The 27,596-nt window shown below is 36.1% G+C and overlaps 3 protein-coding genes across 4 annotated transcripts; all 3 read left to right on the top strand.

The window, feature by feature from the left end:
* The first annotated feature begins 406 nt into the window (after window positions 1-406).
* Window positions 407-2,582, top strand: LOC111715986 (cell wall protein DAN4-like). Its single transcript, XM_023491396.1, has 3 exons — window positions 407-461; window positions 1,535-2,259; window positions 2,568-2,582. The coding sequence occupies exons 1-3, from the start codon at window positions 407-409 to the stop codon at window positions 2,580-2,582; spliced, it is 795 nt and encodes a 264-aa protein (XP_023347164.1).
* Window positions 2,583-5,074: 2,492 nt separating this feature from the next.
* On the top strand, window positions 5,075-6,277 carry LOC111715985 (sporozoite surface protein 2-like). Its single transcript, XM_023491395.1, has one exon. The coding sequence runs from the start codon at window positions 5,075-5,077 to the stop codon at window positions 6,275-6,277; it is 1,203 nt and encodes a 400-aa protein (XP_023347163.1).
* A 1,691-nt stretch (window positions 6,278-7,968) lies between these two features.
* On the top strand, window positions 7,969-27,138 carry LOC111715984 (RB1-inducible coiled-coil protein 1). 2 transcript variants are annotated; one of them, XM_023491393.1, is made up of 14 exons: window positions 7,969-8,256; window positions 8,884-10,383; window positions 10,855-10,936; window positions 11,677-11,813; window positions 12,703-12,921; window positions 13,469-13,627; window positions 14,306-14,466; window positions 14,880-14,942; window positions 17,504-17,741; window positions 18,107-18,688; window positions 19,464-19,535; window positions 24,435-24,617; window positions 25,353-25,540; window positions 26,304-27,138. In XM_023491393.1, the coding sequence occupies exons 1-14, from the start codon at window positions 8,131-8,133 to the stop codon at window positions 26,782-26,784; spliced, it is 4,191 nt and encodes a 1,396-aa protein (XP_023347161.1). In that variant the 5' UTR covers window positions 7,969-8,130; the 3' UTR covers window positions 26,785-27,138. The 2 variants fall into 2 exon arrangements, with proteins under 2 accessions (XP_023347161.1, XP_023347162.1); XM_023491394.1 differs by lacking the exon at window positions 19,464-19,535.
* Window positions 27,139-27,596: the final 458 nt, after the last annotated feature.

Raw genomic sequence — 27,596 nt, 5'->3', positions numbered from 1 at the left:
AAAAATGTTTTTAAAGGAAGAGAGAAATTCAAGTTTTACCCAAAAAACGCAGTTTTGCGTGCAATTCAATTTAAATTTATCTAAATCTATCTATCTATTTATCTATCTGATTTAGATAATTTAAAACCAACGAGGTTATAGTGTATAGAGTGATGATGTACGCTAATCCTTTACTAATTGTGTAGGCCACAAACTATACCGAGAGCGTTATGCATATTTGTTTATTATAAGTTGATTCTGGCCTAACCAATTATAGCATATCAATATTAGTAAACAGTTTTAAGTGTGCAGTACAGCTAACTGAGCACACAGGTAGAGAACTATCATCCCCGCTGTTTAAAACCGAATCACACACAAAACTGCGTTATTTTTGGTAATGATAGAGTTTCTCCTAACGTTCAAAAACATGTTTAGAGAAGATCAACATCAGCAAACATGTACAAAATATTATATGTTAGATGGTAATCGTTATAAATCACAGTTTTTAACAAAAAATTTGCCCTTGAGAGGAAGAATGTTTACTCATAATACAGAAACAGATTCTAGTACAATAGATGGCAACGAGATTCTAGTACAATAGATGTCCCTCCAGTGAGATTATAAANCAATAGATGGCAACGAGATTCTAGTACAATAGATGGCAACGAGATTCTAGTACAATAGATGGCAACGAGATTCTAGTACAATAGATGGCAACGAGATTCTAGTACAATAGATGGCAACGAGATTCTAGTACAATAGATGGCAACGTAATTTTACACTCTCACAAGTGTCAACTTAGTTTGTGTGTCCGACAAAATTATTAATAAAAGTGATAATTTTAGCATAAAAGTGCTTATTTATGTGTTCTGCATTTACTGTTTTTACACTATTTTATTTAATCTTGGGAAACATATAAACTAATTTTGTTATATTTGACACTTGTGACGTAGTGTATAATTGATCCATTTCACCTGTTGCCCCTATTTTACTTGATAATCTATTTGAGAATACCAAAAAGAAATATGATTAATATGTTTTTGTTATAATAGATGACATGAGATCTTTAAAATCTTTTATTAACGCTGCAGTTTTCTAAAATAAGCACAGGGGCGTAAATAAGGATTTTCTAGGGTGGGTAAAATTTGATATTTGAGCGCGAAGTGCGCCAAAAAAAATTACCACTTTACCTTTCAGCTGTCACCTAGTTTTATATCCTTCATTTAAGTCATCAATTGTACATTAACTACATTTGTTTGATCTGTAAATCAGGTAACAGGGTAGAAAAATGTTGGATATTTATGAAGTTTCGGGAGAACAGTTTTGTCCTATACAAATTTCACTAAATGTTTAAAAAAGTGTTTTTCTATCCCTAACTTGGTCAATTAAATAAAGTTTCATACTGTAAATTGATTTGAACTCAGATATTCCCTTTCATTATCATTAAAAGCCATCAGCGACGACCATTTTGGATTTTTGTGAAAAATACCTCTTGTATACATGTCTTAGAGGTACACAGCTGGGTTATTTTATAAACAAAGTCTAAATGTCTCAGGATATTATTCCTGCACCGATTTTCCAACTAAAACTATATCTTCTGCTACAACTACCACCACAGATACTTCAACTACTACCCCAGATACTACAACTACCACCACAGATACTACGACTACTACCACAGATATTTCAACTACCACCACAGATATTTCAACTACCACCACAGATACTTCAACTTCTACCCCAGATACTACAACTACCACCACAGATACTTCAACTACCACCACAGATACTTCAACTACCACCACAGATACTTCAACTACTACCACAGATACTTCAACTACTACCACAGATACTTCAACTACCACCACAGATACTTCAACTACTACCCCAGATGCTACAACTACCACCACAGATACATCAACTATTACCCCAGATACTACAAATACGACCCCAGATACTACAACTACCTCCCCAGATACTACAACTACCACCCCAGATACTAAAACTACTACCCGAGATACTACAACTACTACCCCAGATACTACAACTACCACCCCAAATACTACAGCTACTACCCCAGATACTACAACTTCCTACCCAGATACGTCAACTACCACTCCAGATATCTTAACAACTTCCTCAGATACTACAACTACTACCCCAGATACTAAAACTATTACCCCAGATACTACCACCACTACACAAAATACTACAATTACAACACAAGAAACAACAACAGCAGCAACAGCAACAACAACAGCAGCAACAGCAACATCAACAGCAACAACAACAACAACAACAACAACAACAACAACGAAAACAACAACAACAACAACAACAACAACAACAACAACAACAACAACATCAACATCAAAGCTTAGAAGACGCTGTAAGTATAGATAAGATATTTTAAAAAGTACACCCCACACTCTTCATAGTACAGTGGTAGCCAATTTCAAGCAGAACATTATTATTCTTATTTTTTTCTTTTAGCTCAAATTATGAACTCCATGGCGGCATTTCTTATTAAACTGAAGAATGAAGCAAAAAATCATTCCGATTAATAATGGTTACTATTGTTATTTCAGGTGTTTTACGGGTGAATTTTAACTTTTTTGAAAAAATCTTTAATTTTTATTTTCTCCTATTCTTAATATGCCTGATATTGCAACACCATATTAAAATAATGATAGAACTTAGAGATATGTCTGCATATCAATAATTTCTAGCATTTTTGTAAAAAAAAAAACAATAAAGTATGTTCATTGCATGTGCTATTGAAGTGTTTTAATCAAATTAAATTTTAGTTTCTAATAATTTTAATTTGAACTTAATTGCTATTGAGAACTTATTAATTGTGCATAAGTTGAATTCAAATTAAAATGTTTTTTAATTATTTTTGATGAAAGACACCCCTACTTTACTGAGTATTAAAGTTAAATTAATAAAAAATAATTCCCAAACTTAATTAAATAAGTTCATATTTAAATGAATAATGACCGAATTTAAAGAATTTGAGCTACGGTTTAAATTTAAGCCGCGGCTTAAATATGGTTGGTTCCACTTTAAATTGTATCAAATGTTTCAGGATTTAAGCCGGCGCTTAATTTAAACCGGGTTTTGGCAGATTTAAACCGCGACTCAAATTCTTTAAATTCCATCTCTGATTGGATATCTGAAAAAAGTAAACTGTGATCTTGCCAGGCTGCATAAAACGTGCTAGGTTGACTCTACACTGGGTAACCGACTGGACAGTACAACATTGAATGCATAAACAGTACAGTACATGTTGTACCGGCTCGGATCATACAATTTATAGAGCTGGGTAGGTTTTAGACTCTTAAATTATACAGATATTATTTATAAAAACAGATTTTTAAATGAGACCAACACGTGAATTTAGGAGCTTTGAAACACATGAATTTAGGAGCTTTGAAACACATGAATTTAGGAGCTTTGAAACACGTAAATTTAGAAGCTTTGAAGAAAACAATCAAAGAAGATGAGTTTCTGACACAAACAAAGATTTTATAAATGTTAGATATTCTAAAAGATTAAACTTTAGAGACGACTGTACTAAATTTATTCTGTCTGTTTCCTTAATTCCATGATTTCCTGCAACTTTTAGCCGTCTTGTTTTTTGACAACTCATTTCCAAAGTATTTTAACTCGACCCCATTCAAGGCTCAAGGCAGAAAACGCAAATCTGATTGAGATCGTCAAAGAGGCTTGAGTCGTCTTTACAGGCTAATCCGTTGAGGATACATATACAGGAACGTACATTTTTTTCTCTCTATAAAATTTCTGTTCTTTTGTTTTATTTGTAATTTAAAAAATTTAGTTGTTGTTTATTTGGGTTCTTTAAAAAATTGCAATTGCGCACTGAAAACAAAATTAATTTAGAACATAGTTATTAATTCTATAAATATTTGTCTGTCCCAGTGTATACGTAATATAGTATATTGGCTGTGTTTTTACCAGAATAATCTAGATTTGCATCAGTTGATTCTTGAAGGAAGTAAATTTTAGTTTTTTATCTTAATTCTATCAATCTATCATTTGATTCCTCGGTTCACTGAATTTTAATTATTATTATTTTTTCTTCAGTAAAAAAAAGCTTTAATTCAAGAAGCATTTAAAAATTTCCTTGTATCTCTTCAACCTTCTTTCTGTGTCTTTTCAATCTTCTTCCTGTATCTCTTCAACATTCTCCCTACATAACTTCAACCTTCTCCTTGTATCCCTTGTTGAAGGAGGAGGGAGGGAGAGGTTTGTTGAAGGAGGCGGGAGGGAGGGGTTTGTTACAGGAGGAATGGAGAGGTATGTTGAAGGAGGTGGGATGGAGGAATTTTTTGAAGAAGGAGGGCCGGTAAGCATTATGTTAAAGAAGGGAGGGAGGGAGGGGCTTGTTGAAGGAGGATAGAGGGAGGGTGTAGTTGAGGGGGGATAGAGGGAGGGTGTAGTTGAAGGAGGAGGGAGATTTAGTTTGTTGAAAGAACTAGGGTTTCTGGGAAGACCTAGGACCAGGAACTGTAAAGAGAGAGAGAGGAGTTGTCGGATTGGTGCCGTATATTCCGACCTAGATGATTCTAACCTAAAGGTTTTCTGACCTAAATATCAAGTAGTTTGCACGTGTTTTAGGTCGGTTTGGTTGAAAAAAGCTTTAGGTCCGTTTGACATCCTATGAGAAATATATAGGTTTTCCGACCTAAGATTTAGAGATATATTTAGGTTGGTTGAGCATATATATTTGTGAACCATATCCCTCAAATTTCCCCTGTTGTAATCCTATGAGAAATATATAGGTTTTCCGACCTAAGATTTAGAGATATATTTAGGTTGGTTGAGCATATATATTTGTGAACCATATCCCTCAAATTTCCCCTGTTGTAAGGTCGTCAGCAGGCTTTGTGGAGCGGCCAAGTTAAGCGCTCCCGACATTCTCAAGATTATCACTGACAACCATCTCTGTCCCACCTGCACTCTAGCTCATGACCCAATCTACAAGTGTCATACAACATATAAAGATGGGAGGTCTAAAATATGCACTAAGGGATGCGTGCACGGAGGTTCCCCTGTCCACCACAGGGCTTGTATGCACAACAACCAGGCCCCCTTCGTCACTGTAGCCAAGGTCGACGTGAACAAGTTGGTCCCCCTTGTAGAAGACATCCAGGTGGGCAAGGTTACCCTAGGCGTGCAGTACGATACAGGATGCCAACTCAGCATCATCTCCAAATCAGCACTTTCAGCTCTGCCCCCTTCAATGTACTCCCTTGGGACCTCCTCACAAATAAGAATGATAACCTATGCAGGTGAGGGGAAGACTATCCTCACCACTGCAGTCAAATTAAGATTACCTGGGGCAACCTTGACCCTCTCCGCCATTGAAGAAGACCTCAACAACGGATCTGGTTTCTCATTCCCGGTCCCCAGCAAGTGGAGGTCACTGATGGGATCCTCGACTGCGCAACACTCAGGACAGGTCTCTATATTACTGGGTGGAGACAATAATTTCTATTTTCCCAAGGAGATTGAACGGGACTCTCAAGGTTTAGCACTATACCAAAGCAAACTGGCTTCAAACCACCTGATCTACGGCCCCATCTCTCCCAACAACATCACCTGGTCGGAGCCAATCATCTCGTCCTCCACCAAGACTGTGTCCATCCACTCTGTAAATGTCCAGGCTTTGCAAGACAGCCCCAATCCAGTCTCTCCTACCAATCTGGGACCTCCAACCAAACCTGATCCGCCCACCCATCCAATTCCTCTTTCCAGCCCTGACCCTCCATCTAATCCCGTCTCACCTACCAATCCAAGACCTACAACTAAACCTGATCTGCCCGCCTATCCAATTCTGCCCTTCAACCCTAATCCTCCAATCAATCAAGACTCTCCGCTCAAACCAGATCCTCTAAACATTCTGGAACCTACAACCAAACCTGATCCGCCCACCCATCCAATTCCTCTTTCCTGCCCTGAGCCTCCAACCAATCCCGTCTCACCTACCAATCCAAGACCTACAACCAAACCTGATCCGCCAACCTATCCAATTCCTCCCTTCAACCCTGATCCTCCAATCAATCCAGCCTCTCCGCTCAATTCAGAGCCTCAAAAAAATCTGAGACCTACAACCGAACCTGACTGGCCCACCCATCAAACCCCTCTTTCCAACCCTGACCCTCCTACCAATCCAGGACCTCCAACAGGATCTGATCCGGCTACCACTCTAGCCTTCCTGCTCAAACTAGATCCTCCATTTGTACCTGATCCGTCTACAAACACTGTTTACTGAAATATACATTTTCAAGAAGTTCTCATCTATCTGTGTATGGTTGGAAAGAGTGTTTCCCTAGCCTATTTGCCTTTGGATTTGTCATTCTTCGAGTTACATATCCTCTGCTTCAGTTCATCCCGCTTCAGTTCATCCCGCTTCGAGCAATATTCCTTTTGATCGGCTCACAATATTAGGTCTGTTTACCAGGAAGTTTAAGTTGGATTAGTGACAATTTTAGGTCTGTTAAGCAATATTTTTAGGTTGGTTGAACAATTTTTTTTAGGTCGGATGAGCAATTTTTTAGGTCGGATGAGCAATATTTTTAGGTCGGATACGCAATTTTTTAGGTCGGATGAGCAATTTTTTAGGTCGGATGAGCAATTTTTTTAAGGTCAGATGAGCAATATTTTTAGGTCGGATGAGCAATTTTTTAGGTCGGATGAGCAATATTCTTAGGACAGATGAGCAATATTTTTAGGTTGGATGAGCAATTTTTTTAGGTCGGATGAGCAATATTTTTAGGTCGGATGAGCATTATTTTTAGGTCAGATGAGCAATATTTTTAGGTCGGATGAGCAATTTTTTTAGGTCGGATGAGCAATATTCTTAGTTCTGATGAGCAATTTATTTTTAGGTTGGATGAGCAATTTTTTTAGGTCGGATGAGCAATATTTTTAGGTCAGATGAGCATTATTTTTAGGTCAGATGAGCAATATTTTTAGGTTGGATGAGCAATTTTTTTAGGACAGATGAGCAATATTTTTAAGGTTGTTTTACCAACAATTGCCATAATTGTGAACTGTACCACTACTGTTTCAGTAATGCATAAAACGGCTGGGGGTTTTGAGGGGGGCTCAACACCCGTTGGGACCTGTACATGCATCTCATATTTAAAACATGGATAAAATTGGTCTTTCCTGGCCGCAGGGCTCGGCCCCCCTAGCCTTAAATCATTTGGTAATTTCCTAGAGAACGATTTTTGCTGCTTTTTTACATGACTTTTTCAACAATTTTCAATTAAATGTAAGACATGTGGCCGCAGTGCTCGGCCCCCTAGCCTGTCCTAGCCGCAGCGCTCGGCCCAGAAATGAGCTTAACCTAACCTAACCCTATATACACTAATTTTATTAAAAATTGTTGAATTAAAGGTCTTTCCTGGCCGCAGTGCTCGGCCCCCTAGCCTGTCCTAGCCACAGCGCTCAGCCCAGAAAGTGTCTTAACCTAACCTAACCCTAAATAAATACTAATTTAATTGAAAATTGTTGTTTTTATGTTTATTTGATATTTAAACATTTAAAAAAAATATTACTCATCAATTAAAACCTCTAGGAAATAAAAATATTACTCAACCAACCAAAAAAATATTGCTCATCCAACCTAAAAATATTAATGCTCATCCGACCTAAAAATATTGCTCAACCAACCTAAAAATATTGCTCCACTGACCTAATAAAATTGCTCAACCGACCTAAAAAAAATTCTCAACTGATGCAGTAGTTGAAATGAACAATAGTTCAAATGAACAATAGTTCAAATGAGATAGCATCTTAGTTTCTCCTTAAAATAGAAACGAAAATAATTAATTATTCAAAACATACATCGAAGGAATTGCAGAATAGAAGACGACCTGTAAATCTGCAAAATCAGCTGATAGTGTACACAGACATAAATGTGCATTTTTGACGTAAACAAACTACGCAGCAGCAATAAAATTACAAACAATTGACAGTGTTTGCAAGTGAATGCAAAAAGTGAAAGTTTTTCTCTAAAATATCTGTTTGCCTTCCTAGTATTTTTAAATGTGTTACATTTCAATTTCCAGATCATGAATATATTTGTTTAGTTTAAAAAGTTCAAAATTAATTTACAAAATGTTGTTTATTTTCCGTGTTGATATCGGGACCATGATAAACCTGGAGATGAACCTTGCTCTAGAGACGGTTGCTCATCTTCAAACAGCAATAGCCTCATACTGTAATATACCAGTGGATAAACAGGTTCCAAGGCTTGATTTATTCAAATATAGGGTCTGTCCTAGTATACGATTTTTGGAACCCCCCCCCCCCCCCCCTCAATTTTGAACATGACCTTTAATTTTAAGTTATTTTGTATTGTTTAGGGTTAGGTTAGGTTGTCCAAAAATCGTATACTAGGAAATTACCCAAATATAACTCCATGTATGAAAACCAATAACTTTACGGATATTGGACCCCCCCCCTTTAACAATTTTGTACATGAATCTAATTGCATCGTATTTGCATTGTGAAGTACTTGGTACCTTACTATGCATTGCAATACCTCTCTGTCTTAGATGCGACACGGGGCCCCCTGACCTATCCTAACCGCGTCGCTCGACCCCTTAGTCTGTCCAAGTCATGTAGCTATGATTTGACCCCTGTCGTACTTTTAAACTCTGATCACTGAATCTGGTCACTTGAAATAACGTCTACAGTCCCGGAACAAAATAGTATTCAATTTCTGTTCAAAATCCATGAAAATTCGATTACGGGGGGGGGGGTATAATTTAATTTTGTATACGAAAATTAACAAAATTAAAGCTGAAATTTTGTCAAAATACGGTCAATTATTGAAAACATTTAAATACAGAAAATTCCATGTTTCAGGTTTTATTAATATCTGGCGGAGAATCCCTAGAATCGAATGAGCGTGTGTGTAAATATTCGGCCGGAAGTTCAGATTCCAATCCTATATTTCTCTTCTCCGTCTCAACCCTTGAGGGATCCCATCCTCCCGTCCTCTCCGACACCTTCCAGGAGCGGGATCTCCAACCCGAGGTGGAGTCTAGTCTCTCCCTCCCGGATACTCACAACTCCGTGAGTGTTCGAACCAACCTGGCACAGGAGTATGTCAAGATGTCCCGGGAGCAGGTTCGCTGTTGTGAACGTGAGATACATGACCAGCATCTGCAGCATCAAGGTTGGGCCGCTGCCCTTGCCAACCTGGAGGACAGTGTTCTCGCCATTGAGAAGAGAAACTCCGCCTTTATCGAAGCTTACAATAAATATCTGGAGAAACGGGAACATTACAGACAGGTTATCGAAACTTTCGACGATGATATTCATATACTCAACAAGATACCAGTCTTGCCGGCCCTCATGGACGATTTGGACTCTGGGAACGAGACGAGTACGCGGATGGACGTACGAAAGAACGGAAGTTATCTCGGTAGGTCGGACAACACAATGAGTTTGTTAGATTGGATAAATCAAGCTGGGAACAGTAGTCTGGAGCAGGTTGCGGATAGTTGCTACCGTTCCTTGGAACAAATGGACGCCGCGTTCCTGGAGAGTAAAAAGTCTCAGATTTTCAGCTGTATTGAGGGGGCTAACAATCAGCAGATGAAAGAGATTGGTGGACTCGGAGACAGATTATCTGGTCTGGAACAACTACTTCTAGACGCAAATAAAAAGGTTGCGGAGCAGAAGGATCTAGCCGCAGCGTTTCTACAGAACCAAGCCCGGGCCAGCGGACTCAAGGACACTTCCATTCTCCCGGATTTATGCGCTAGTCACAAGCAACAGCTGCTCGTCATGATGCGGAATCACCAGCATATCGTCTCCATAAGGAAGCGGTGTGTCAAAGCAAAATCTGAGCTGAGTCACAACGTGTACACGAGGTTGAAGTGGGTCATGTACATACAGCGCCAGATGGCCGAGCAGGGTCAGCAGCTCGTCTTATACTACGAGGAGCTGAAGAGGTTGTCCCGGAGATTGGAGGTCTTGGAACAGCTCCACCTCGCTCCATCCATGTATGTTGCAACCGTCGTTGAGATCGTTCGTCGCCGATCCTTCAGTGAACAATATCTGCGTAAAACCTCCATATTTGCGTCAAACTTCTCCTCGGTCTACAATGACGAGGTGAAGGTGCGTCAAGCTTTTCAAGAAAAAATCAACAAACATTTCCTAGCGACCATGTTTAAAGGTATGGGGGATTTACCACCTCCCTTTGCTACCAAGGGACCAGATACGTTTGACGAGAAACTTCCAGCCTTGAGTCTCTCTGATCTTGAAACCTTGAGATCTCAGCTCCCGGAGCTAGCGGAGTCTTTATCCGTCCCGGATACTAAAACCCTTTCAAACCTTCTCACAAGATCATTCACACAGGTAGGAAGTAGAATTTAAAATAAATTCTTCAAAAATTATTTTCTGATCAATTTATTGTTAAGTTTTTAGAGAAATTTTATCCAACATTTTTTCTTTCAATTTCATGATCTTGTGTGTAAAAGGTTTTTTATTTCTAGCGCAGATTTTCATTACAAAAATCGCAAATTTTTATTAAACTTGAAAAAATTATATTTCTAATCGTCTTGTGTTATCATTTTGGATTTGTGCTTTTTTTTACTGAGTGAAGGATTAAAAAACTTGAATTTGAATCTAAAATAAAAATCCCACCAAAAAACATATGGTCCCTCATAGTAACACAAAGCATTAGTCAGTTTCATAAGTAGATATTAAAATCCTCATTTTTAGTTTAATTCTTATTGATTTTTTTCTAGGGGGTTTAAATTTTCTATCAAAACTCTTTTTAACAGATTAAAAATGATAAAAATTTTCATGAAAATAATTTATTTTTAGAACTTGACACAAGACGAAGACAACGCTATGCAAAATTTACAAAATATGACAAACAAAATTAGCATTAATGGAAATGGACTAGGTAGGTATTGCATTTTAAAGGGGAGTTGCCATTCTATGTTGCGCACATGCCCCGTAAAATTCAAAACAGAGAGAGTGGGATTGAAATTTGTAGATCCAGAAATTAGTATTTATTTAGGGTTAGGTTAGGTTAAGACACTTTCTGAGCCGAGCACTGCGGCTAGAACAGGCTGGGGCCGAGCGCTGCGGCCACGGGTTAGGTTAAGTTATGACACTTTCTGGGCCGAGCGCTGCGGCTAGGACAGGCTATTGGGCCGAGCGCTGCAGCCACATGTCTTACATTTAAGACCCCACCAGCTGCCAGCTCTACGCAGGCATCCCACAGATATTATTTTTCTGAATCTACAAAATTCAATCCCCCTCTCTTTGTTTTGGAATTTTACGGGGCATGTGCGCGCAACATAAAATGGCAAATGCCATTTTAAAGGGTCCTAAAGGGTCTGCGGTCGTAATTTTAATTGACACTCTATTTACAAAGCGACTGGTCTGATTCACAAGGGTACCCTTTAAACATTTGATAAAGACAACAAATAAACAATATCTTCCTCATATGCATTGTTACGCAGATAATGGTGCAAAGAGGTCCCTTGGGAATCAGACATAACAATCTTTAGATGAAGGGTCGTTTGAAATTAGGTCCACAGCTCCTTTAATCTTGACAAGGGGGGGGGGGCATATAAAAATGTTAGTATTTATGAAAACCGAATTTTAAAATCAAAAAATTATTTTTGTATTGCACAGGAAGTGTAAGTATGATGAACCGGATGTGCTTTGATCCTGTAAACCGGAAAAAGAAAGATAGACTTGAAGCTCTGGCACTAAGCCGAGAGCGGGAACTAGGATCTGAAACGGATTCAGACGAAGAGAATATCTCCAAGGTGGGTTAAATAATTCATTTTTATCTTCGATCCCAAATTATCATATTCCTGAACCCGTCCTGCGGAAATCTGAATGAACTATGGACTAGGTATAAATTGTAAATTTTACTTTTGATTTTATGAATTGAAATATTTAAGATAATGAAAACAATCAGAAAACAACACAAAAAAATCAATAATTGTTTTTATTTTTAAATAATTGTTAAATTTTAAATAAGTTTTTTTTTAAGATGGAATTGAGTCTTTGCCAAAAACACTGATTTTCTAATTTCTATATCTTTGCAACCCATTCAATCTTTGAATGTCATATTAAAAAATATATATTTTCAATATCAAAGGGTAACTCATAGTGATAAGAAAATTTGGGTTTGTTGCAAAGACTCAATTCCTTTCAACTTTGGTTCAAATGTTTCCATATGTAAGGATAGAAGCAAATTATCCCGTTTTCCTTTTAGTTTTCTTTTAAGATAACTCACAAAGTAAATGAATTAAGTCTTTGCGACAAACTCTAATTTTCTAATCCTTATATATTTGCACCCAATATCGTAGCCTAAATATTTAAAATTCTGTTAAATCAAATAATCTATGTTTGAAATACTAAAGATTTACACATAACGGAGATTAGAAAATTTAACTTTCCTTACATTTGTTTCCATATGTCAGGGTAAAAGCAAATTATCCCGTTTTCTTTTAAGTTTTCTTTTTGAGATAAAAAATTCTTAAGTAAATATATTGAGTCTTTGTCACAAACTCTAACTTTCTAATCCATTTATCTTTGCAACCCAATATCGCAGTCTTTGATATCTTAAACTTAAAATTTTTGAAAATTTGAGCTTGTGACAAATACTCAATTTCTTTCAACTTTGGTTCAAATGTTTCCATATGTCAGGGTAAAAGCAAGCTATCCAGGAAGATGACCCGCTCCCTGCCTAGCCGAGGGGAGACAAGGTTGACCCCTGTAAAGAACTCCCTTGACCAGGATCAGAGCAGGGATACGGTGAGCAGCTCTAGTGTAGATCCCAGCAGTTCCTGTGTAAATACTAATTCTAGTAATGCTCCCTCATCAGACGGTTCCTTGCTCAAGCAGACATGGCCCAGTCAAACTCAGGTAGCCAGGAGGAGGATGAGGGGGGGGGGAGATGGCTTCTTGGGGATTTTATGTTCTCTTTTGAGAATGTTATAACGTTTCATAAAAATACATTTCATATAAAAACATTTCATAGACAGAACATTTCATAGACAGAACATTTCATAGATAGGACATTTCATAGACAGAACATTTCATAGATAGGACATTTCATAGATAGGACAATTCATAGATGGGACATTTCATAGATGGGACATTTCATAGATAGGACATTTCAAAGATGGGACATTTCATAGATGGGACATTTCATAGATGGGACATTAGGACATTTCATAGATAGGACATTTCATAGATAGGACATTTCATAGATAGGACATTTCATAGATAGAACATTTTATAGATGGGACATTTCATAGATAGGACATTTCATAGATAGGACATTTCATAGATAAAACATTTCATGGATAGGTCATTTCACAGATAAAACATTTCATATACAGAGAAAATTTTTCATTGATAATGAAAATTAATTTTTAAATCTTCAAATTACGTTTACATATGAATGTAGATGGATGAGAAGGCTCGTGAGATAGAGAAACTGAATCTACTGCTGGGGAGTGCAGGAGAGGAGAGGGAGAAGGTTGAGAGTAGAATTGCAACAATCCTTGGAGTCTCAGGGCAGGGTCTTACAAACCTTAGATCGGAGCTAAACCATATCAAAACTCAGGTAAGAAATCTAAGATCGGAGCTAAACCAGGTTCAGAACTCAGGTAGAAATCTTATATTGGAGCTAAACCAGGTTCAGAACTCAGGTAGAAATCTTATATTGGAGCTAAACCAGGTTCAGAACTCAGGGTAGAAATGTTATATCGGAGCTAAACCAGGTTCAGAACTAAGATCGGAGCTAAACCATATCAAAACTCAGGTAAGAAATCATAGATCGGAGCTAAACCAGGTTCAGAACTCAGGTAAGAAATTATAGATCGGAGCTAAACCAGGTTCAGAACTCAGGATAGAAAAATCGGAGCTAAACCATATCAGAACTCAGGTAAGAAATCTAAGATCGGAGCTAAACCAGGTTCAGAACTTAGGTAAGAAATCTAAGATCGGAGCTTAACCAGGTTCAGAACTCAGGTAGGAAAAATAAGATCGGAGCTAAACCATGTTCAGAACTCAGAGTAGAAATCTTTTATCGGAGCTAAACCAGATTCAGAACTCAGGGTAGAATTCTTATATTGGAGCTAAACCAGGTTCAGAACTCAGGTAAGAAATCTTAGATCGGAGCTAAACCATATCAGAACTCAGGGTAGAAATCTTATATCGGAGCTAAACCAAATCAGAACTTAGTTTTTTTTCTGACAAATATTACATTTACGTCCTTCTTAATGTTTGTACCCTGATTCAGGTTGAAGAAGAGAGGAAGGATATGCTCACCCTACTCTCCGATATGAGCAGCAAGCTGATCCTAAACCTCCGGGAGCTGGAGGCATTGCAAGGTTCTGAGTCAGAGCTGAAGATAGAGAGGAAGAGAAGGGAGGAGGTAGATCAGGAGCTTCAGGTTGTCAGGTTAGTCCGAAGGATCATCATGGTCAGTCCTTAGGATCCGGATCTGTTGGGTCTGCAATATTTTAGATTTCTGGATCCGGATGCGGATCCATAGATCGTAATCCAATGGGAGAAATATCATCCAACAGCTGTAAAAAAATTGCTCTCAATCCCAAATCGGAACTGTTGAAAGAGAGAGATTATTGAATAATTCCTTATCTCTGAATGGTTCATTAAGTTTTGGCAAAAAAATACGCGAAAATAATTTGAAAACTCTTATTTTCTTTAAAAATTAGTAAATCTAAAATAAATGTTCATGGCCTGGATCTGGACCTATTTTTTCAGGCCGGAACCAGGATACGGATCCGGATCATAACAAAATAGATCCTAAGCACTGGTTATGGGTTTTTTCTTAAAGTTTGTATTGTTTTCAGAGCCAAGCTGGAGACGGAGGTTAATAAACTTGAAGACTGCAATAACGAGATTAATATTTACAGGTGAGAATCAATTCTTGAATTAAATGAAAAATGATTTTTTTCTGGCCGCTTCAATTTTTTACGCTTAAAGGGACTGGAAGCGTAATTTCAAGTGACCTTTCCTTGCAAAGATAACAATGCCCATAACACTTTGATCAAGTATGTATTAGATATCAATGTTTAAAATTTTGAAAAATGGTGATTTTAATACAGAAGTGAATTGCGCATTTCTTCTGCAGGAAAATATGTAGCAATTATCAGAAATAAACACATTTAACCCTAGGACTGCAACAATTTCTTCCACATTATTGAATATTAAAAGGTTTCAAGGGTACCGTTGTGAATCGGGCATTGTCATCTTTGCACGGAATGGTCAATTGAAATAACGCTTACAGCCCCTTTAAAAGTTATTTATGCATGAAGAAACAATTAGTAATGAATAAGGGGGGGAGCGAAATGTATTACTCTCCGGGAAATTTAAACAGTGTATAAACATAACTTAGCAATACAGGGGTGTATATAATTCCATTTTCTCCCCCCCCCTGGGGGGGGAAAGAAATCAAAGGTCACAAAAGAGGGGAAGGGGAAGGGAAGGGGAAGGGAAGGAGAAGGNTCTCAGGATATTTCTGAGCAAGAGGTTTCAGTTATGTCTTTGACTGATAATTATATAGAAAAAGTTGAAAAGCAACTTAGTGAGGTATGTGAGGACATCTTTACATCCTTGGAAAAACGATTTAAACCTACTTTACTTGTAACGGCTTCTGTAGAGGCTTTTCTTAGAACAGAGTGGGCTGAAAACATCAGTAAAGACATGCTAGAAACAAGTGCCAGAGTACATCTAGAGGAGCAGGTTGAAAATCTTATAGAAGACAAACTTCAGGAGAAGTTTCAGGAGAAGTTTGAAGTTCAGAATAGCCTTCTGCAGACATTCATTCAATTCCTGACGTTTAAACAAAATTCTGATCAGCAGTCCTTGGAAGTGTTATATCAACTGTTCCAAAAGAATTATAGGCAGAGTTTGTCAGCAGAGTCTAGATTCTTTGACCTGTTTGAACATGTTAATATCTAATCATATACTGAAGCCTACTGTGAAAGTGTGGGATCCCTCATGAATATACTAGTTAATAAAGGAAGAAACCTCACATCAAGCTTTTTCTCAAGAGAGCTTATCATAGCTTTTAATGCTCCTCCTCTTCATATCTTAAAGAAAAAAATCCTCCCTGAAATCAGGGATGATTTTTCCAGACAGTACTCCAAACTGAAGTTTGCAGATCTGTCTGCAACTCTTGGACAGCTACGGAAGAACCAAGAAGATCAGTCTCATGTCCATGTAGACTTTTTTACTGTTTAATTAAGTAAGAATAAGTAAATTTTTTTAGATGATACTTTAATAAATCTAAGAAGAGTTTAATCTATGTCTTTTGAGTCGTCGAGTTTGGGGAAGGAATTCAAAAAAAATTTAGAGGGGGGGGGGGAAAGAATAAAAAATATGGAATTAGCATTGTCCTAGGAGGCTGATTTTTTTCATGCGAGCTTAAAATTACATGCATTTTTTGGTTTTGAACGGATCTGCGCAAAAGTGCGCGCGCGCTTTTTGTGAAAAAATACGACTTTTTCAGTAAATCTATCTTAACTTCATTAATTGCACTTGATCATTTATCCTGATGCTCTTGAAACAAATATACGCTCAAAAAATTCACCTCCAAAGCCTGAAATGTCCGCGCCCGCGCGCGCAATAAAAGAAAATATCTTTGAATACCTATTTGCTAAGTTTTGCTGGGTAAGAATAAAACTAGCATGAGGCACATCAAACTAAAGCAAAATTGGTACAAGGATTACATTTCCGAGGTCAAAATAGACATTGGAGCCTTCTGACCGGCGTGCTAGTAGCCAACCATTTCATTATGGGTCATCTTAGCACAGATTTTACATGTTGTATGCCGATTTATAGCACGAGGTCAAAATAAATGTTGTAGCATTCTGACCGGCGCGCTAGTAGCCGACAGTTTCATTATCAGTCATCTTAGCACAGATTTTACATGTTGTAGGAGGCTGTTTTTTTTTGCATGCGAGCTTAAAATTATGTATATTAATAATAATAATAATAATTACATGCATTTTTTGGTTTTGAACTTTTGTTCAGATCCGTTCAAAACCAAAAAATGCATGTAATATACATAATTTTAAGCTCGCATGCAAAAAATCAGCCTCCTAGAACAATGCTAAGTTATGTTGATTGTTTGTAAAATCAATGATAAATATTTAATTTTAGATTAGGAACTGAAAACTTAATTTTAAGTGAGACCCTATTTAAAGAGATTCATTAAACGCCCAATTCACAACGATACCATCAAAGCTTTATCTGAATAACTATGAAGAATATGTTTTTAAACCCGACAATTTCCTTCATGTCCTATGCTGTATAAATCCGCAATTCACTTTAGCAAAGAACCCACAATTGAAAATAATCAAATTTTTAGCTAGAAAAACAAGGATATCTCATTCACCCTTGATCAGACAAATGTGTGGAGGGTAACGTTGTGAATCGACATCAATCAATTCTGACTCAAATATATTTTCAGGCATCAACTGCAGGAGTTGTCCTCCAGCTTTGACAATCTCCAGGTGGAGATGAAGGAGGAGAAGGTTCAGTCTAATAAGGTTCTGAAGGAGACGGAGGAGAAGTACTCCAAGATGATCCTGGATCTGAAGACTGAGCAGGAGGACAAGATGAGAGAGCTGAAGCAGAAGCTGGAGCTTGAACATGAACTGGAGTTTGATAATCTTAAACAGCAACTAGAGACTGGAGAGCTGACAAAGGTTCATTTTCAAATAATTATTTTTTTAAACCATAAAAAACTCAAGATTTAATGGGACTAAAGACGTATTTGTAGAGTAGCATGTCCTATTCACAAAAGTAACCTTTGTTTGCTCAAGAACGAATGAGATAATTTTATTTTCCTAGCAAAAAATTAATTAATTTCAATTATGTCTTCTCAATAAAGTTAACTTACGCATTTATGCTTCACACTTTACAGTTACTGTAGGAAATTCTTCCTTTTTTCGACAAAAAAAAACCCGCAATATCTCCCTCAGTTAGAAGTTTAAATGGCACTGTAAATAATTGAAAATACCACTCTTGTTTAAAATGAAGGTAGAGTCCCTATAAAGTAATTTTTATTTAGTTAGCAGATGCTGAAGAGCAGCTACGGAAGCTGAAAGCTAAAGTTAAAGAATCCGACCAACTCTCTGCAGATTTACAAACTAAAGTTCAGCTCATGGACATCACAAACGATGAGAGGATCAAGGAGGAGAAGGAGAAGATCGTTCAGATCCTCGAGGCCGGGTTTAGCGAACGACAGAGGCTGGCCATAAGCGAGCTCGAGGCAAGCCTCAAAGCTAGCCATCAGGCCGAACTTCAAGAAATACAGGCCTCCAACAATGAAGAGATGTGCGCTAGATTAGAAGAGCTTCGACAGAAAATGATCGACTCGAGTCAGACCAATCTCCAGCGGGTGCTGGAGAGGAAGGAGAAGGATTGGCAGGCGGCGCTCAAGCAGAGAGAACTCGAACTCGAGGAAAAGTTCGCTGAAGAGACAAGACAATTTACGCTGGTAAAGCAAAAAGAAATGGATGATGTTTCGGAAAGAATTCGGAAAAAGTCCAAGATGGATTTGGATAGTTTAAGATCAAGATTTAAGATAATGCAGACCACCGCAACATTGGATCGAAGCCCTTCCGTCTCAGAATCAGATTTATCATTTGAGGTACGTTTTATAGCTAGATATAGAATATTATTAAGACAGGAACGTTTTAAAGCTAAATATAGAATATTATTAAGACAGGAACGTTTACAGCTAAATTTAGAATATTATTAAGACAGGAACGTTTACAGCTAAATATAGAATATTATTAAGACAGGAACATTTACAGCTAAATATAGAATATTATTAAGACAGGAACGTTTTATAGCCAGATACAGAATATTATTAAGACAGGAGCGTTTTATAGCTAAATATAGAATATTATTAAGACAGGAACGTTTTATAGCTAGATATAGAATATTGAGACAGGAACGTTTTATAGATAAATATAGAATATTACTAAGACAGGAACGTTTTATAGCTAAATATAGAATATTATTAAGACAGGAACGTTTTAGAGCTAAATATAGAATATTATTAAGACAGGAACGTTTTATAGCCAAATATATAGAATATTATTAAGACAGAAACGAAAACATATAGTTATTGAGTGAGTTCTCTTCTAATTTGAAACACTTAATTTCTATAGATTTAGTAAAAGAGTTCAAAACTTTTGTATTGGATTACGCTGAAATTCACAGACTGAACTTATCCACGTTGTAAACTTTTAAATTATAGAACTAAGGTTAAATTCCCTGGTTTTAGATTCAAAATTTTCGGACTTAGATAGGATTAGAAATACGTTGACAGGTTTGGTTTAAGGGCTTTGAGTTGATAAGCAAAGAAAATATGTAAGTTCACTGCAGTTTAGTATTTATATCCACGCTGTGGGATTTAGGAATTGTGCGCGGCAAAACATCTGCTTCCGGTCAGGAGACCACGTTGTTATTCTACAGGAGAATCATTTAAGGTTTGAAGTAGCAGAATTCTGAAACCTTGTGTCTGGAATTTTAGTTTTTTTTCCGGCTGACATAAAATTATTTAACGATGTAACAATAATTCATAAAATTATAGATAATTTTGTTTTTGGAGATTGAACGAAATGCAAGGTATTAAAATTAAATACTGAAGTTTTAGAATTCTGCCCTTTTGTACTGTACTAGTTATACATGTAAATGTACTGCTATGGGTTCTTCATAGAGCACTCGGGAGTGCTGTTAGTTTTGGTCTGCGCGTAGCGCATTGTCATGTAATAAGAGAAAAATAACGTATCACACTCTTATTTTGATTTTGATTTGCTTGCACACTGTGTTATTTTTTATTAATAAGCAATTAGTTTGTTTGGAAGGAATTTCTCATCTACTCACACAAATAGTGGTACCATAAAACTGGAATAAGATAAGAAGACGACATTTACGCCATTTTGAATGCAGTTGGTGTTGTAGTAATACAAATAATTCTACCAGTTGCTTGAAATTTAACTAATTAAGTGGAATAGGTCTTTGTATACAGTTTAAACCTGACAACTGCTGTATTTCATGTTATTTGAACTATTTAATATCATAACTTGAGTCTTCTCTCTTCTCTACAGCTTCATGGGTCTTACTGTATATCCAATTTTTGGGATTAGGTACAAAAAAATTTCACCACCATGATTATTTAAATAAAAAATTTGCATCGATACTTCCTTAAAAAACAAAAATTTATTCTTTTTTTAAAGAAAGCATGAAAACTGCTTCAAAAATTTTTAATTTATAGCAACGTGATGTGTTAGTACTTAGTTGTTTGGTCCTTAGATAAACAGAGTATTCAAAGTGTGTTTTATTTTACACTTCACTTAAAAAGAGTGTTTAACGTGTGTTTTTCGCTTCACTTAAAAGCGTCTTAAATATTGTAATAAAGTTAAAACTTAATTTTTTTCGGAAACTACAGGGTTACCCACAAAGAATGAGAATGTAAAGACGACGATCTCAAATTAATCTTCGGCCTTAAATTTGATCTTTAATTGGCTTATTTAATGATTTGGCGTAGAGAGAAACAAGTTTATGTTTTAAAAGATCATGGATATAAGGAAACAGACAGTATATATTCCGTACAGTCGTCTCTGAAGTATCATTCGTTGTGGGTAACCCTGACACTAACATCAAAAATATTTATTAAAATACTGTTAATTGTTGAACTAATCAACCCCCCGGAATACAGAATGGAAACTAGGAGAGAAAGGAAACTGGTTTTGACCAAATAATTTAGCAGCCAAAATACAATTTTTTTATTTTATTCGGAATTATCTTCAAATTTTAATGTGAAAACTGTACAGACTGCACAAAAATCCTGTTTTTTCTTTATGCTAATCTCTTTATTCGCCTTTAACAATTGTTCAAAATAAATAAATCATCTATTAGTATCTTATGTATCAAAAAATCTCCCAATTTTGAAGTTTTCACGAACTAATATTAACTAATATTAACTAATATTAACTAATATTAACTAATATTAACTAAAATTAACTAATATTAACTAATATTAACTAATATTAACTGATATTAACGAACTTAATAAATTTTTCAGAAGATTATTTTAAGAATAGAAATAACAAAATAAATATATAACAAGGTTTTGGAATTCTCTCCTTTGTTGTACTGTACTGTCAAGTTATACATTAAAACTGTACTCTAGTGGATTTTTTATCTAGCATATAGCAAGTGCTGTTTATTATATATTGCTAATGTATTTAAAGGTCAAGTACAATTTTTTTCTCATTTTACTAACTCCTAACCTGTCATTTTAGTTTTAATTTATTTAGAATGAAACAAGTGTTTTAATAAAATTACAATACAATTTTAGATTCCGCTATGCACGATTTACAATGTTTTTGATCCTCCTTATTTTCAAAATGATAAAATAACTTTTGAAAAACAGTTCTAAGATTTGTGTAGCAAAGTTGAGTCCAAAAATGGCAATATTTTTATTTACTTTTACCTAATCCTGGTTTTTGTGTTATTTGTGTGCTATAAAGGTTTACAAAACTAGCAAACAGTACGTCAGAAAATGTAAGTCAAAAATATTATATTTAATTCATGAAAAATATGTTTAATATTTTCTGGTCGTCTCTTTAAACTCCATGTTTACTGAAACATGTTGTATGAACTGGGAGAAAACTGAGACATATTGTATAAACTGGGAGGAAACTGTGACATATTGTATAAACTGGGAGGAAACGGAGACATATTGTATGAACTAGGAGGAAACTGAGACATATTGTATGAACTGGGAGGAAACTGAGACATATTGTATGAACTGGGAGGAAACTGAGACATATTGTATGTATTGGGAGGAAACTGAGACATTTTGTATGAACTGGGAGGAAACTGAGACATATTTTATGAACTGGGAGGAAACGGAGACATATTGTATGAACTGGGAGTGGGAGGGAACTGAGACATATTGTATGAACTGGGAGGAAACTGAGACATATTGTATGAACTGGGAGGAAACTGAGAAATATTGTATGAACTGGGAGGAAACTGAGACATATTGTATGAACTGGGAGGAAACGGAGACATATTGTATGAATTGGGAGGAAACTAAGACATATTGTATGAACTGGGAGGAAACTGAGACATATTGTATGAACTGGGAGGAAACTGATACATATTGTATGAACTGGGAGGAAACAGAGACATATTGTATGAACTAGGAGGAAACTGAGACACATTGTATGAACTGGGAGGAAACCTTTTCATTTTAATTCTGATTAAGATCATATATCTTAATGGGACTGTAAGAGTAATCTTAACTGACCCTTCATGCACAGATGGCAATGCCGGATTCACAGGGGCACCCTTTAAAACCTTCATGCACCAATGATGTTTAATTTAAATTTTCAAAATGATAAACAATGATATCTTTTTCATTTTCAGGGTAAACCTTGTGAATCGGGCATTGCCATCTTTGCTTTGAGGTTCACTTGAAATCACGATTACAGTCCCTTTAATGCTTGGGTGTTCTCGGATTCCTATAGTCGAAATGAATATCCTGAGCTTTTTGTTTTTTATCAGCATTTCGTTTCAAATCTCTCTCTTGCAGCGAGCAAGAGAGAGAGAATACTACTGATCAGTTCTAGTGAACCCCTTTCAAGACCTTGAAGTCCCTGGCGTTTTTATGCAGTGTAGAGATAACAAAGGAAATAGTCAGAATTTAATATTTTTCAAAATACTACTCAGTTAAAGGTTGAAAGATTTGTTTTTGTGAATTAAGCATGAAACACTTTCAATTAGGTATATACTTCAAGTTACGTTTACATTTTCTTAAAGATTGTATATCTTAAAATAAAGCTCTTCTGTGTTAGCTATAGCTGGCCAAAATTGGCTGACATTTTTTTCGGGGTACCCATGGCATGGGTACCCTCAGTACCCTAAGTGTTTTTAAAATTCAACAGGCAACGCCAGGCACTTCAGAAAGTATAATTATAAAAACAAATAATTGCCGGATTTTGTATTGTTTGACACTGTCAAAAAGCTCAAAATTAAAACTAATAAACTAAATAAATTAAATGGGATTGTTTTTGTTTGTCGAGTGTCGGGTGTACTGTGCACAATGTATGTACTTTTAAACAATTTACATAACATACTAAGTTTTTTTAATCATTGCCCGACGACTACGTTAAAAAATGTTAAAATAAAACTAGGGTTTCCACAAAATGGCTAAATCTTTTGGGAAAAATTTGCGCTATTTTCGCGCAAATTTTTTTTGCGAACTTTTGCGCTATTTTTGTGCATGAAACGCAATGAGTTTTGCGCTATTTTTTTGCGCAACTTGCGCAAAACCGGAAATATTTTTTTGCGAAAGTTGCGCATGAAACGAAATTTTGATTTTGCGCAATTTTTTTCGCAATTTGCGCAAAACCGCAAGTTTTACGCAAAAAGTAACTTTTTAGGCAAATTGTCAAAAAATGATATTCTAAGCTTAGAATTAAACAACTGAAGATTTATTCCATACATAAAAAAAAATATTAACATACCAGTATGATAACGATTACACTACACTCAATTGGTTACTTCCAGTTACAAAAAAGTTTAAATTAAGGGACCAAAATTAATAAAATAGAAATTAGAGAGTGTGAAACTTGGCAATATTTTAATCCTATTAAATAATTTCAAGTGCAGACCCTTAAAAGCTTTGCCTAATCAAGTATGAATTATATTCTTAAATTTTTTAATCAAATTTCTGAAATCTTTTTAATCTCTTATAAAATAATGCAAGAAAGTAACCAATTCCTGAAGAATCCACTTTTAGGAAATATGCATGTCCAAAACTAAAATTGTCGAGAAAATTGTGAGATTTGAACTCTTCTTAACTGTCATTGGTCAATTATGTAAAAGTGACCATGCAATGGGAAGACATTTCAAAACACGATTTTCCCAGAATTGAATTCTAAGAAACACACACCGTCACCAACCGTTTGATATTTACGAAATTGCGGAATTGCGCAAAACTTGAGTTTCGCAAAAGTGGAATAGGGCAATTTTGCGCGAAATGACTTTTGCGAATGATTGCGCAAATTGTTGTTTTTTCGCGCAAAACTGATGCGTAAAGAAAGAAAAATTTTGAGTTTCGTTCCGCAAAAATTTCGCAAAATTTTTGCGAATGGAAACCCTAAATAAAACCCCAAAATGATATATAAACAAATTTAATATATATTTAATCATTTATTATTATAAGATTTATTCCTCTCTATCCCCCTTTTATTAATTTAATCCTGTTAAAACCTAAAAAACACAATAAATTACAATTTGAAAAATATCTAATTTTCCCCCTCCTTCTAAAAACCCTGAAATTTCCCTTGTTTCTAATTTGTTCTCTATTCTAGAGCCCCCGCCCTGAGAGCACGGAGACAGACGGAAAACTGGAGGAAAAATATATCCTGGAGCGGGGAGCCTGGGAGAGGGAGAAGGAGAAGCTGGTCCAGAAGATCGAGTCCATGCTCCTCCAGCAGAAAGAGAACGAGCTCAGGTTCAAGGAGGAGAAGGAGGAACTGCTCCGTAATATAGAGGTAAACCAACATTTAGAACCGAACATACAGGGTTACCCACAAATGATGAGACTATAGCGTCGACCTAAAAATTTTTAAAAACGACGACAAAAATCTTAAATCTGCTTATTTGCATTTAATTTTATGAAATTATAAACCATAAACAAAATGTTAAAAGGTTTGAGAAATAAAAGTTATGTACACTGTACAGCTGCAGGAGCCCTAAATGTCAGAAAAATATATAAAAAATTCTTTGTTAGTAACCCTGCATTTATAATGGCGTTTACTAGAGGAAATGTTTAATATATGTTTTTGCGTTCTTATTTTGACCTTCACAAATCTACTCGGGGTTTGTTAAATATAAACCGTTAAATAGAATGTCATAAAGTATAGAATTCCTCTTAAATTTACATTACTATTGTTTAATTTGAGATCATTTTACAGGGACTGGAGGCGTATTTCAAGTGACTCGCAATTTAAAGAGTAGAGTAGAGTAGAGTAGAGAGTAGAGTATAGAACTGTGTCATGTCCGATTCCATACGATACCCTTTAAACCTCTATCTGAGTAACAATGAGGATGATATTTTTAAACGGGTTGAATTCTGACAATTTCCTTCAATGTCAATATTTAAAGGGTACTGTTGTGCGTCGGACAGGGAGAGTCCTGGATCATGTGAAATTACGTGTGCAGTCCCTTTAAAGTTGATATTTCACGTCTTCAGTCCCTTTAAAGTTAATATTTGTATCTGCTCCCAGATTGTACGTAAGACTGAGAAGACCCGAGGAAGCGCCGAGAAGCAGGTTATCTTCAACGAGGCCTTGAAGAAGACTGTGGAGGAGAAGGATAGAGTGATATCAGAGTTAGAAGCTCAGCTCAACCAGATCTCAGGCAGGGGGCAATCAAACTCAGCAGACTTAGAGTCACAGTTAGCTCAGGTCTCAAGGTAAACACTATATCAATCAAACTCAGACTTAGAGTCACAGTTAGCTCAGGTCTCCAGGTATACAATCCATCAATCAAACTCAGACCTAGAGTCACAGTTAGCTCAGGTCTCCAGGTAACAGTCCATCAATCAAACTCAGCAGACCTAGAGTCACAGTTAGCTCAGGTCTCCAGGTATACAATCCATAAATCAAACTCAGCAGACCAAGAGTCACAGTTAGCTCAGGTCTCCAGGTATACAATCCTTCAATCTAACTCATCAAACCTAGAGTCATAGTTAGCTCAGGTCTCCAGGTATACAATCCATCAATCAAACTCAGACCTAGAGTCTAGCTCAGATCTCTAGGTATACAATCTATCAATCAAATAAAAAAAGATTGGATACAGTTATCTTTGCTCTCTAATAAATAAATGTTTGCTTTTTCCTTGGCTCCTTGTTCAGATTTACATTAAATTTGATTTAAAATTCTTTTGTATTGTATTAGAAACTAAGAGATATGCTTTAAAAAATCAATCTGGCCAATCTCAATGCATTAGATTAAATTAGTTAGAACATTTTGCAACCTCGTCACTTCTCTAGTTATCTTTTATACACACGAGTTTGGTTGCATTTAAGGATTTCAAGCTTTTTCTTCTTTTCAAGAGCGTCTTGGGAAAAAATGATTATTAGGTAAAGAAAAAAAAATTTGTAAAAAGGATGGAAAAACTTTATTTACCAGATCCTCAAATCATGTGATTTATCCTCATAATACTTGTATTTTCAGAAAGAACGCTCAGCTAGAATCTGAACTACGGGAGGCAAACCAGAAGCTAGCAAACTCCATGCTGTGCAGTATAGCGGTGGAGACAGACGAGAGCTTGAAGCAGCTGCAGGAGGAGAACAGGCAGCTCAGGGACCAGCTCACCCGATCCATGACCTCCCTCATCACCACAGGGAAGGTGAGCGTCCTGAGCGCGGAACGGGGTGAGATCGTTCTCGTGGTTTGGTCCGATGTTTACTCCAACTACTCAATTTACCACGAGGGATCAATCCTTCACTTTCTTCACACGGAAAGTGTGGAAAGTTTGGGACTAAGTCTTGAGCGCGGAGTGCCGCGTAAGATTCAGATAACTGCGGAAGTTGTGGAGAAGGAGTACTGTCAGGCGCGCAAACCGGAGAACAGGTTCAGAGTTCCTCAGGGTACAAAGTTCTACAGAGTCAAATGTAAACCAATTGAAAAAGATGAAATTATAAAATCAACGTGATCAGCATTCTTTCTTACACAAGCTTTTGTCTTATTTTAGATAATGTAATAATAAATTTACTGCAGCGGACATTTTAAATAAATAAAAAAATATTTAAAAGTTGATAATCATGAAGCCATATTTGTGTATTGTGCAAATTCACTTTTTATTAGTTTGTTAAAATTACTGCCGTAAAGATGACATAAGTGCTAATAAAAAGATTATTTGTACACCCCAGCTTTAGTACTGTTATTTTATTGTAGAATAGAACAAAATACAGTCAAATTTCAGTCAGCCTAATGTGCAAAATCAATAAAAAAATTTTAAAACCAAATAAATGCGATAAAACCCACAAAATATAAAATGTTAACTTTATATTTTTTTCACATTGCATCCAATACAAGATCATGTTAACTATACCCATATCATAGTTGTTTGTATTCTGTTATATACTTGTACACGGTGCAGTAAACTTGCAATTTTGTTATTGAACTATATGTACCCCGAGCTGGGTATCGTTAATGTCAAAGTTTTTAATTTAAAAACATTTAAAAAGCTCCATAAATGTTGTACAGGGTGTCCCAAAAAACATGGAAATTCAGTGACGAATTCGATATCGTCTTTTTAGATAATTCTTTGATTTAGTAAAGTGATACCTACTGAGAAAGCTGTAATTTGTAAGAGTTTCGTCTGCTAAGTTCACATTTTGTTTGTTTATGTTTTGACTGCATACGGTTGTACTTAGTAAAACAAGAAAATTACAGTATACAAACAGAGTATTTACTTGTCTGTCTTCACTGTTCATCTTGCATAGACATTATAGACACACCTTT

This window comes from Eurytemora carolleeae, unplaced genomic scaffold, assembly GCF_000591075.1.
Source record: "Eurytemora carolleeae unplaced genomic scaffold, Eaff_2.0 scaffold1769, whole genome shotgun sequence".
Taxonomy (NCBI): Eukaryota; Metazoa; Arthropoda; class Copepoda; order Calanoida; family Temoridae; genus Eurytemora; species Eurytemora carolleeae.
This window is presented reverse-complemented; position numbering and strand designations above follow the sequence as displayed.